Raw genomic sequence first — 12,986 nt, forward strand, 5'->3', positions numbered from 1 at the left:
AAACCGACTGGTTAGCAAGAATTATGTCATTTATTTATGAAGTCTAATTTTTCTTATGTGTAGCTTACTAACTTGATTCATATGTTCTTATTAATTTTTCTTATGTATGTATATTGAACTACTTATGTATATAAATATATATATATAAATGATATCTTTAGATTAGTAATGATATGTGAATGTTTTTCTTAATTTTAATTTATACATTATGTTTATTTAGATAATAATTTATAAAATTACATGAGAATATGTTATATGTTATATTATTATAAAAATTTATTTATCTAAAATATGGTATTTTATATTAAATTTTTTAATATAGTTTTGTATTAAATATAGTATTATTAATATAATTTTATTGGTTTTTAAAAAAATTAATCCAAATTCACATTATATATGAAAAAAAAACAAAAATAATTATATATATAAAAAAAACTTTCTCTGCAGAGAAAATTGCTACTTTCACTATGCTTTTTTTTAAAAAGATTGTAGAGAAAAATTCTTTCTCTGCACTCTTTTTGTAAAAAAACACAATGAAAAGTGCTACCATAGTGAAAAGTAGCACTTTTCTTTGCGGTTTTTTCATGAACTTTTCTCTGTAGTCGAATACATTGCGATTCACACTACTCCAAAAAATCATAGTGTATTAACAAAAAAACCCACGGAGAAAGCCTTATTTTGTAGTAGTAGACTGAGAAGATTTTCGTGAAGAGGAAACCTAAAACCACCATTTATTTTTCTTCTTGGGTTCTAGAACATTAGGCGAAATAGATGAACCTCATTGGGTCTTGGCTGAGACACCTTCATGGTCTGAACTGTTGGCAGGTAGGGATGCTCGGGCATCTTTGGAGGACCAAGGAGTAGAGGCAAGCAGAGCCGCCGTTGATGGAGAGTCGATCAAAGGCTTAGGGGCCTCGAGGTCCGGAATCACCACGGCTTTGCTCGTGGTGGTGGTGGTTGCTTCAGCGAGACTAGGCAGAGACAAGGTTCTCTTGCGAGCCTTTGTCTTAGTAAGTGAGGAAGTTGTCGTCAGAGGAGTAGCCTTTGAGTCTTTGATTGATCGTGACCCATTTCTACGCGTTTTCATCATGGCTACAAAACATAACAAGAGAAAAACAAAGATAAAAAAATTAAGAGAGAAAGAGAAGGTGATGAGAGATGTCGGTTTGAGAGGAAGTGAAAGAATGGGACCCTAGTTGACCGAATATAAAGAGATGAAAGAGACAGCTAAAGGTTTGATCTTATTCCTTTTCGAAAATATATGTGAATATACAATAATAAAGTACACGAAAATATCTAAAAAAAAATGTCAACATTAACACAATAAAGGTCAACTTTTTATAAAACTGGGAAACAAGTAAAAAAAAAGAAGAAACTTTTGGTCATAATATATTTAAATGACAAAATTAAATTGCAAATAAGCTTTTCCCTTTTGCTTGATACGCACGGATGAATCCACTCCCATATTTTATTACTTTCTTTTATGTAGACAACAAAAATAAAAACAATATATATATATACATAGATGCCAAAATATATCCATTGTGTTTGTGCCCAATGTCCTCATGTCCTATCTTTGGAGAAAGTAAAAAATATTTAATCATAGCATAATTTTACAATAAGGTTAGAAAATATATTTAACATAGATCATGTTTTATCTTCAAAACAAATATCACAAATTAGTTAATCCTGTCACAAAGAAGTGTGTCTGAGTCTTACAATTTTTCACAACAGTTAGTTTCAAGCATTGGTGTGTGATTGTGAAAGCAATGGATCATTGCCCTATTTGGAAATTTTTAGCCTTTTTCAGGATCATTGCTCTTTGTGGCAATTTTTTCCTTTTTCTCAATGAGTAGCCAAATTAGACGCTTTCACACTACACTGAAGCCGACCTTTATCAATGGTAGAGTATCTTCTACATAGTTTTAGTTACATAGTTCCAACTTACTCAAAGACGATGATTACACAACAATGCAGATAGCTCTATTCTGAAATGGAGCCAAAAAAGAACTTTTTAAAGATCATATGCTCACACACAAAAACACATATTTAATTGAAAAAATATTAATTGGAGGAAATATTTATTTTGATTTTGATTTTTGTGAAGAATATGCACGATGTAGAATAACTATAAAATCTAACCAGTAGAAAAAATGCACTTTGATATAATGTTTGAAACTGTCTCTTTGGACAAGAGAAAGAAGACTTCGAGAAACACTTTTTAGCATAGGGATATGGCACAACAAAAACAATATTTAATTTGTACATACCCCAAGGATTTCCTGAGGGAACCAAACTTGATTCTATCAAGGGATTTTGTGAAAATATCGAGAAATAGTTTGTTAGTCTCAATATATTTTGAGACCAAAGTGTGATTTTTAACAAGTTTCCTGATAAAATGATGACGGATGTCAATGTGTTTAGTGCGAAAGTGCTGAACAAGATTTTTTGAGATATTAATTGCACTCGTATTATCACAAAAAAGAGTTAAAGTGTCAAGATCAAATCCATAATCTGTCATCATTTGTTTCTTCCACAACAAATGAGTACAACTATAACGACCCAAAAATGCTAATAGGGTTTAGTGACTTGATTAGCGTGCCAGGAGGACATAATTGGATAAGTACATGTGATTATGTGATTTAAATGTATGACTATGTGGCATGCATAATACATATGATGATGTGAGTATATTATATGCATGTTTATGAGTATTAGATATGCATGTGGGCCTTTTATTGTTTATAAGGGCGTATCTGCAATTTTGGCCCGCTGAGGGCATAAATGTGATTATATGTGATAAATGGTTGATACCACATTATTATGTGGATATATTTGTAGTATATGGCTCGAAGCGATCTTAGTGAGCGGATTAGCGGAATAATACCCGGCTCGGGGTGAACTTAGAGGTATTTTGGGAAGTTCAATGTATATTTGGGGTTAATTGAGTAACAAATAAGTATTTGGTAATTAGTTGGACTTGTTGGAATTAATTTTGAATTTGTAGGATGACTCATGGAACTAGCGGGAATCGGGAGTAATGATCGTTTTATCCTTAAAGGCAATAAAAAGGATGACTTAGCTTAAGGGATAATCTAGTATTTTTGCGGGTTAGGAGATTAACTCAGTAAGTCCTAGGCCTAACCAGAACCCACTAGTTCATTCCTAAAACACACAGATTCCTCTCCCTCACACATGTTCTCACTTTGTCTCTCTCTAGAACCTAAGTAAAGTTTGGTGAATTGAAGGATAACACTCAGGGAGATTAAGCTGGGATTGAGGCTGGAAGCAGACAGAGTTTAGCTGGGGGATCCAAGTGGGAATTGAGGTAAGAGTTCAAGTCCTTATCTCCTGAATTCTATTGAATTATTGTTGAATTTAGAGCTTGCATAAATTTTGGGTTTTGACTAGTTTTGGGTGTTTGATGGGTGTAAGAAATTTGTTATAGGTTGGTTATGATGGTTAGGACATAAGGATAAGTTTTCTGGGTTCAATTCTGAGATTGGCTGAGGATTGGGGTTAAATTTTGAGGTTTAGGCTCAAGGGAAAAGCAGGAAAAAGGCTGGATTTTTTGGGTTTGGGGCCTCGGGCCACATCCCTGTTCTTCAGGCGCTGCGACCAACGTGCATGAAGAGGCTAGGGAAGCCTCTAATATGCAAGGTGTAATGCGACCCAGGGGGGGTACAAGTTGTGGTCCGTGTCCTCTAGCAGGGAGGTCTTGGCCTCTGTCTAAGGGGCAGGCTGCAGCCCTCAAGGGAAAGTTGCGACCCTAAATGTAAAATAAAGGGATCTTAGGCTTTTAGGCTCGGGGAGGCAGGGGTTTCAAGCCTAAGCACTCGGGATGAATTCTTCTACTCAGTTTAGTAGAATTCGAGGTCCTGGAGGCTAGTATTTGTTTCCAAAGCATTTAATTGGATTAGCATTTGATAAGTTATCGATCATTTCTTGTGACTAGTATTATCGCTATGGCTTAGGACTGAGGGTCGTGCTCAGAGCTATTTTTTATCCACCGCTCGAGATTTGAGGTAAGAAACCTGCACCTATGTGGTTGTCATTGGGACTAAGATTCCCTGTAATTGAATATATTCATTCTCTGAGTTATATATCTATTATGTGGGATATGAAAGTACGACCTATGGGTGTCGGGGCTGATGATAAGCGTATTGGACGCAGCTCAGCCTAAGCCATTCAAGGTCAGCTAAATAATTAGAGGACTCGACCTAAGTGAGTCAGGGTCAGCTAAATAACCAGAGTGCTTGGCCTAAGGGTGCTGACACCTAAATATTCGTATTATAGTTTGAGTTATGTGTGCAAGTATATGCTAATCGTTGCCTACCTTGATACTTGTATTCTGCAGATTAATTCAATTAATTGGTTTAAAGTTTATTAATTTCTTTGGTGTTATATATGTTTATTGTTTATGGTTTTTTTGCTGGGCCCTTACTCATGGGTGCTACGTGGTGCAGGTAAAGGCAAAGGAAAACTGGACCAACCATGAGTTGCATAGCTCTGGGGGCGGAGTGTACATTGTTAGTTGCTCGACCTCCAAGACCAAGAGAATTTACAGGAATTAGAGCTCTAAACTACATTTTTCCGTTAGACCGGCTCATTTTGTATCAGTTTTTTAGAGTTGTTTTTCATCATGTAAATACTATTTTTGGGATCCCATGTATCAAACATTTGTTTAAATGAAAATCAACCGTTTATGATCAAAATCTTTTAACCCTAACCTACTAGTTGACTTTAGGATCACATTTATGTTCAAACTACTTGATTAGAAAGTTTCACACTATTTTAAACACAAAGTGTAACGGTCTTGGTTATCCAGGGTGTTACAAATTGGTATCAGATGGGTCTAATTTTAAGTGTTCCTCAAGACTAGTTGGGCATGTACACTTGCTGCTAAAGACAAGCTCGACACAGGATTTATTAACCATAGGCTTGATTATATGCTTAAATGTTTAAATGAAATATAAATGTTTTATTTGCATGATTAATAGGGAGCATGATATATACTGATAGGGCCTGGCCCTTGACTAATATGGGATTATGATAAGGTGTGCTTATAAGCATTGCTACGGTATGTGAATGAATGTTTAAATGCTTGTTTGCATATTGTTGGTTGAGTTTCGATGTTGGACCATGGAAATAATGTTAACCTGTCATCATTGCCTAACTGCCAAGTCGTTGATTGCAGATAGAGTTGGATAGTTTTGCGTCCCAGGGTGATCAATATGACTAGCCGGCACAGGGGTCGAGGCTAGAGATGATGAGTAGGGCCAGAACCCCCTGCCAGTCCCTGAGAACTAGCAGCAGATATTTACTGATATGCAAGCCAGAATTCAGAGTGAGGAAGAACAGATTCACCTTCTGAGGCAACAGGCTTTGTCAGGGAATGTTGGACCTAATGTGCTGCCTGTTATGGCACCAGCTGTACAACCACATGAGGTTAGGAATAGGTGGGAGCCACTCTATGAACGATTCCAGAGACATCATCCTCCAATCTTTGAGGGAGGACTAGATCCACTAAAGGTTGAATAGTGGATGAGTATGATAAACTCTATTTTGGATTTCATGAGAGTGAAAGGCAATGACACGGTATCTTATGCCACATATATGCTTAGAGTGGATGCCCGTATTTGGTGGGACGTGGCATCACAAACTCAGGACATTTCTACTATGAGCTGGGATGGGTTCATTGACCTGTTCAGCCAGAAATATTATAACGTTGCCGTCAGGGCAGCAAAGGTGAATGAGTTTATTGGGTTTGTGCAGGGAAGCATGATAGTTCCTGGGTATGCCATGAAGTTTGACAGGCTAGCAAAGTTCGTACAAAATTTAATTCCTTGTTTGATAGGACAAGTTTATTCGAGGGCTTAATGCTATGATAGCCCAAGATATGAGAATCACATCAGTATCTGGGGGCATGACTCATGCCTAGGCAGTTGAGAAGGCCCTTACTGCTGAGTAGGCGAAAAACATGATCTGGAGGGAGAACACTGTGAGACGGTATGTTCACAGGACAGTACCTTCATTTACAGGGTTTGGTAGGGGCGAAGGCCCCAGTGATAAAAAGAGGAAGACCCCTGACACCTCGACCACTTCTTGTCCTGATAGGAGGGGCCAGGGTGTCCAGGGTGGCTGCCAGGGAGGCAGTGAGGCATGAAGGAGTTATCTAGAGTGCACAAGGTGCAGGAAGCACCATCTGGGCCAAGACATATAACTTATGCGGGGTGGTTGGACACCTCAAGAAAGATTGTCGGACACTAAAATAGGAGGAACCAGGGAAGGTGGACAGCTTGACTCCAGCTCGAGTGTTCACCTTGACGCAAGCAGAGGCTGAGGATTGTCCCTTGGTAGTGACAGGTCAGCTTTCTAGCGTTGGCTCTTCATATACTAAATTGATTGAATCTGGTGCTACACATTCATTTTTTTCTAGTAAGGTGATTGATAGTCTATGTAGACCTTGTGAGTACTATACTACGGGGTTTGGGATTATATTGCCTCGAGGAGAGCTGGTAGTTTCTAGGAGATGGATTAGAGGGCTGTCAATGATATTAGATAGTAGGGAACTATCAGTAGATTTGATTGAGGTTGGTGTGGATGATTTTGATATGATTTTGGGAGTTGATTGCCTAGTCAGATATGGGGCCACTATAGATTGTAGGAAGAAGATGGTGACTTTTTAGCCTGAGGGTGAGGACCGCTTTGTTTTCATGGGTGCTGTGCATGGACCCCGCATTCCCATGATATTAGCATTGAGGGTTAGGGACCTATTACAAGGAGGTTGTATAGGTTTTCTAGCTAGTGTGGTGGATACCACTAGAGTTATGCCAGTGGGGTCGAGAGAGACTAGATTGGTATGTGAAGTATTGGACGTGTCCTGAGGACTTACCAAAATTACCGCCGCAAAGGGAGATTCAATTCTTCATTGAGTTAGCACCAGTTACAAAGCAGTGTCGAGGGCACCATATAGAATTGCTTCGACCGAGTTAAAGAAATTGAAGATACAATGCAAGAGCTTCTAGATTTGGGGTTTATCAGACCTAGCTTCTCACCATGGGGTGCTCGAGTTTTATTTGTGAAGAAGAAGGATGGGACTCCGAGAATGTGTATAGACTACAGGGAGTTGAACAAGTTGACCATCAAGAACAAGTACCCCTTACCAAGGATCGATTACCTATTCGATCAGCTGCAGGGAAATACGGTATTCTCGAAGATTGTTCTTCGATCTGGTTATCACCAGCTGAGGATCAAGGAGGAGGATATTCCGAAGACGACCTTCTGTACGAGGTATGGACATTATGAATTCTTGGTCATGTCGTTCGGTTTGACCAATGCCCCAGTAGCGTTTATTGATCTGATGAATAGGGTGTTCAAGGACATCTTACATAATTTTGTGATTGTCTTCATCAATGACATCTTAGTTTACTCCAGTTCAGAGGAAAATCATGAGCAACATCTCTGACAGGTATTACAGAGATTGAGAGAGCATTGGTTGTATGCTAAGTTTAAGAAGTGTGAGTTATGGCTACAAGAAGTGACATTTCTTGAATGTATTGTTAGTGGAGATGGAATTAAGGTAGATTCGGCCAAGGTTGAGGTGGTTAGGGATTGGCCGAGGCCAAGGAATGCCTTAGAGGTTAGAAGCGCCCTTGGATTAGCAGGTTATTATTGGCGGTTCATGGAAGTGTTTTCGAAGATTGCCGCACCGATGACAGAATAGACATAGAAGAATATGAAGTTCACTTGGTCAGACAATTGTGAGGGTAGCTTCCAAAAACTGAAGCAACAACTGATTACCGCTCTTGTGTTGAGTCATCCTTCAGAGAGTGGAAAGTTTGTAGTATACTGTGACACATCGAGATTGGTGTTCGGATGCGTATTAATGCATAATGAGAAAGTTATTCCCTATGCATCGTGACAGTTGAAGGAATATGAGCACAATATCCTACCCATGATTTGGAACTGGTAGCGGTGGTATTCACACTAAAAGTTTGGCGACATTACTTGTATGGAGAGAAGGGCGAGATATACACCGATCATAAGAGTTTAAAGTATTTCTTCACCCAGAAGGACTTGAACATGAGATAGGGACGTTGGCTAGAATCGGTGAAGGATTATGACTACGACATCCTTTGCCACCCAGGGAAAGCGAATGTAGTGGTAGATGTGTTGAGCATGAGAGGCCCAGGACAACTATTTTGTTCGAAGTAGATATCAAAAGAATTGGCAGAAGAGATGACTAGGGCGAAGATAGAACTGGTTCTGGACCAGTTGGCCAATATTACTTTACAGTCTACCTTCTTGGAGGGGATAAGAGAGGGTCAAATGGATGATGCACAGTTGCAGGAGGTTAAAGAGAATATCCTAGCTGAGGTAGCTAAGGATTATTCTATTTCAAAGATGGGTTTACTATGATATAAGAATCAGATCTATGTTCTGATGGATATGGATATTAGACGAGAGGTACTTGATGAATCCCATTCTACACCATAATCCATCCAGGCACCACGAAGATGTATAAGGATCTATGGACTTTATATTGGTGGCCTGTGATGAAGAAGGATGTAATTGAGTACGTGGCCAAGTGTTTAACCTGTCAGTAGGTGAAGGCTGAGCATCAGCGACTAGCGGGGTTGTTATAGCCTTTAGGTATTCTCGAGTGGAAGTTGGAAGACATTACCATGGATTTTGTGTTAGGTTTACCCAAGAAAATGGGGCTACATGACTCGGTGTGGGTGATAGTAGACAAAGCAGAAAGTAAGCTCACTTTTTACCAGTGAGAATGACCTATACTGTTGATTAGTACAAAGAGTTGTATGTGAGGGAGATTTTATGTCTCCATGGGGTTCCAAAATATATAGTATCAGACTGGGATCCCATATTTACCTCCAAGTTTTGGGGTGGTCTGCTGAAGGCTATGGGAACTCAGTTGAAGTTCAGTACATCCTTTCATCCTCAGACAGACAGACTATTTGAGAGGACAATTCATGTATTGGAAGACCTGGTTAGAGCGTGTATGTTGGACTTCGAAGGGTCTTGGAGTAAGTACCTTTCGTTGATTGAGTTTCGTATACGAACAGTTATCAATCGACAATTGGAGTAGCTCCATATGGGATGTTGTATGGAAGGAGATGTAGATCTCCCATTCATTGGGATGAGTTGGGTGAGAGGAAATATTTGAGACCGTAGATGGTTCAGAAGACTAACGAAGCTATTGAGAAGATTCGAGCTTGAATGCTCGCGTCACAGAGTAAACAGAAAACCTACGCTGATTCTAAGTGTAGGGACATGGAGTTCTAGGTAGGGAACCACATGTTTCTGCGAGTTTCACCATTACTAGGGGTTAGGAGGTTTGGAAAAAAGCCAAGTTGAGTCCTCAATTCTTAGGACCTTCTGAGATCCTAGAGAGGATCGGGCAAGTAGCCTATATATTGGCTCTGCCACCATTTTTATCAGGAGTTCACGACGTATTCCAGCTCTCTATGCTTTGGAAATGCGTCTCAGATACGACTCATGTATTGAGATATGAAAATCTGGAGTTACAAACTGATTTATCGTATGAGGAGTGACCAGTACAGATCCTAGATAAGAAGGATAATGTTTTGAGGAACAAGATGATTCCTCAAGTCAAAGTATTGTGGAGGAATAACAAGGTCTAGGAAGCGACCTGAGAGCTTGAGTGAGCGATGAGGGTCAGTATCCCAATTTATTCAGGTAAATTTTGAGGACGAAATTCTCAGTAAGAGGGGATAGTTGTAACGACCCAAAAATTCTAATAAGGTTTAGTGCCTTGATTAGCGTGTCGAGAGGACATAATTGGATAAGTATATGTGATTATGTGATTTAAATGTGTGACTTTGTGGCACGCATGATATATATGATAATGTGAGTATATTATATGCATGTTTATGAGTATTAGATATGCATGTGGGCCCTTTAATTTTTATAAGGGTGTATCTGCAATTTTGGCCAGCTAAGGGGATAAATGTAATTATATGTGATAAATGGTTAAGACCACATTATTATGTGGATATATTTGTAGTATATGGCTCAAGGCGAATAGTCACAGCAGGGAATAATACCCAGCTCGGGGTGAGCTTAGGGGTATTTTGGAAAGTTCATTGTATATTTGGGATTTATTGAGTAACACATAAGTATTTGGTAATTAGTTGGACATGACAGGATTATTTGAGAATTTGTAGGATGACTCGAGGAATTAGCGGGAATCGAGATTAGTGATTGTTTTAACCTTAAGGGCAATAAAAAGGATAAGTTAGCTTAAGGGAAAATTTGGTATTTTTGGGGGTTAAGAGATTAACTCAGTAAGTCCTAGGCCTAACAAGAACCCACTAGTTCATTCCTAAAACACATAGAATCCTCTCCCTCTTCTCCCACACGTTCTCACTTTCTCTCTCTCTAGAACCTAAGTAAAGTTTGGTGAATTGAAGGAGAACACTAAGAGATATTAAGCTGGGATTTGAGGCTAGAAGTAGACAGAGTTTAGCTGGGGGATCCAAGCTAGGAATTGAGGTTAGAGTTGAAGTGCTAATCTGTTGAATTCTGCTGAATTATTGATGAATTTAGAGCTTGCATGAATTCTGGGCTTTTACTTGTTTTGGGTGTTTGATGGGTGTAAGAAATTTGTTATAGGTTGGTTATGATGGTTAGGATATAAGGATAAGTTTTCTGGGTTCTATTATGAGATTGGCTGAGGATTGGGGTTAAATTTTGAGGTTTAGGCTCGAGGGAAACGCAGGAAAAAGGCTGGATTTTCTTAGTTTAGGGCCTCCAGCCACGACCCTGTTCTTCAGGCGCCGTGACCTACGTGCTTGAAGAGGCTGGGAAGCCTCTGATTTCCCAGGCGCGCCACGACCATGGGGGGTGCAATTCGTGGCCCGTGTCCTCTAGCAGGGAGGGCTTGGACTTTGTCTAAGGGGTGGGCCACGGCCCTAGAGGGAAGTTGAGACCCTAAATGGAAAATAAAGGGTTCTTAGGAGTTTAGGCTTAGGGAGGCATCGGTTTTCAAACCTAAGCGCTTGGGACGAATTCTTCTACCGGGTTTAGTAGAATTCGAGGTCTTGGAGGCTAGTATTTGTCTCCAAAATATTTAATTTGATTAGAAATTGATAAGTTATCCATCATTGCTTGTGACTAGGATTACCACTAAGGCTTAGGACTGAGGGTCGTGCTCAAAGCTGTTCTTTATCCATTGCTCGGGATTCGAGGTAAGAAAATTGCACCCATGTGGTTGCCATTTGGACTGAGATTCCATGTAATTGAATATATGCGTTATGTGAGTTATATATCTATTATGTGGGATATGAAAGTACGACCTAAGGGTGCTGAGGCTAATGATAAGCCTATTGGATGCAGCTCAGCCTATGTTAATCGGGGTCAGCTAAATAATTTGAAGACTCGACCTAAGCGAGCTAGGGTCAGCTAAATAACCAAATTTCTCATCCTAAGGGTACCGACACCTAAATATTCATATTATAGATTGAGATATGTGTGAAAGTATATGTTAATCGTTGCCTAGGTTGAAACTTGTATTATGTTAATTAATTCAATTAATTTGTTTTACGTTTATTAATTGCTCTTGTGTTGTATATGTTAGTTGTGTATGGTTTTCATGCTAGGCCTTGGCTCGTGGATGCTACGCGGTGCAGATAAAGGCAAAGGAAAACTAGACCAACCATGAGTTGGAGAGCTCTGGGGGTGAATTGTACATTGTCAGTTGCCTGATTGCCACGACCGATGGAATTTTCAGGAATTAGAGCTCCAAACTACATTTTGTCGTTCGACTAGCTCATGTTGTATCAATGTTTGAGAGTTGTTTTTTGTCATGTAAATTATATTTTTGGGATTCCATGTATCAAACATTTGTTTAAACAAAAATCAATCATTTATGATCAAAATCTTTTAACCCTAACCTGCTAGTTGACTTTAGGATCACATTTATGTTCAAACGACTTAATTAGCAAGTCTCACACTATTTTAAACACACAGTGTAACAGTATTGGTTATCAAGGGCATTACAACAACAACTTCGTGTAGCTATGTACTTAGCCTCGGTAGTTGGCAAAGAGGTTGAGTTTTGTTTCTTCTTATGCCAAGAAGCTATATTTTTCCCTAGATGAAAACACCCACCACATGTACTTTTTCTGTAATTCGCATTACCTGCCCAGTTAGCATCACTAAAACAAACTAGGTTAGAGTTAGTTTCCTTTGGGTACATAATTTCATACTCAAGAGTACCATTCACATAGTGAATGATTCTCGTTACATCTGTCACATGGGATTCCATTAGATTCCCTTGATACCGAGCACACACCCCAACACTATAGCTAATATTTGGTTGACTAGCTGTGAGATATAGAAGGCTTCTAATCATGCTTTTGTATATTTTTGGAACTACTTTTACCCCATTTTCATCCTTGGTAAGTTTGACCATGGTTCCCATTGGTGTTTTAACGTGTTTAGCAGACTCCATACAAAATTTTTTGACCAAATTTTTGGCATACTTACTTTGAGAGATGAAGGTTCCATCTTTTGACTGTTTGACCTGAAATCCTAGTAAGTAATTTAACTCCCCTACCATGCTCATCTCAAACTCATCTTTCATTTGCTGGACAAATTCCTACACTTAAGAGTTAGAAGTTGAACCAAACAAAATATCATCGACATAAAGTTGTGCAATAACAATGTCATAATCAACGTTTTTAATGAACAAGATTTTATCAACTCCACCTCTTCTATAACCATTTAAAACAAGAAATTGAGTTAACCTTTCATACCAGGCTCTAGGAACTTCTTTCGAACCATAGAGAACATTTTTTAGTTGAAAAACATGATTAGGAAACTGGGGATCTTCGAATCCCTTTGGTTTTTCAACAAATGCCTCTTCATTCAAGATACCATTCAAAAATGCAGATTTGACATCCATTTGGTACAGTTTAAAACCAACAATGCAAGCCATGACT

The 12,986-nt window shown here is 38.9% G+C and overlaps 1 protein-coding gene across 1 annotated transcript; it reads right to left on the reverse strand.

The window, feature by feature from the left end:
* Positions 1–778: 778 nt before the first annotated feature.
* On the reverse strand, positions 779–12,628 carry LOC133792164 (uncharacterized mitochondrial protein AtMg00810-like). The gene is made up of 2 exons (XM_062230082.1): positions 12,184–12,628; positions 779–1,092 (listed from the first exon to the last, which is right to left on the reverse strand). The coding sequence occupies exons 1-2, from the start codon at positions 12,626–12,628 to the stop codon at positions 779–781; spliced, it is 759 nt and encodes a 252-aa protein (XP_062086066.1).
* Between the last annotated feature and the right edge of the window lie 358 nt (positions 12,629–12,986).

This window comes from Humulus lupulus, chromosome 7 (assembly GCF_963169125.1).
Source record: "Humulus lupulus chromosome 7, drHumLupu1.1, whole genome shotgun sequence".
Classification (NCBI taxonomy): Eukaryota; Viridiplantae; Streptophyta; class Magnoliopsida; order Rosales; family Cannabaceae; genus Humulus; species Humulus lupulus.

What these genes read in the sequence shown, in the direction of transcription:
- LOC133792164 (XM_062230082.1), bottom strand. Translation starts at nt 12,628, where the DNA reads ATGAAAGATGAGTTTGAGATGAGCATGGTAGGGGAGTTAAATTACTTA. An exon ending in TAGTGATGCTAACTGGGCAG is followed by an intron (nt 1,093 to 12,183) that starts GTAATGCGAATT and finishes TATGTTTTGTAG; the next exon opens with CCATGATGAAAACGCGTAGA.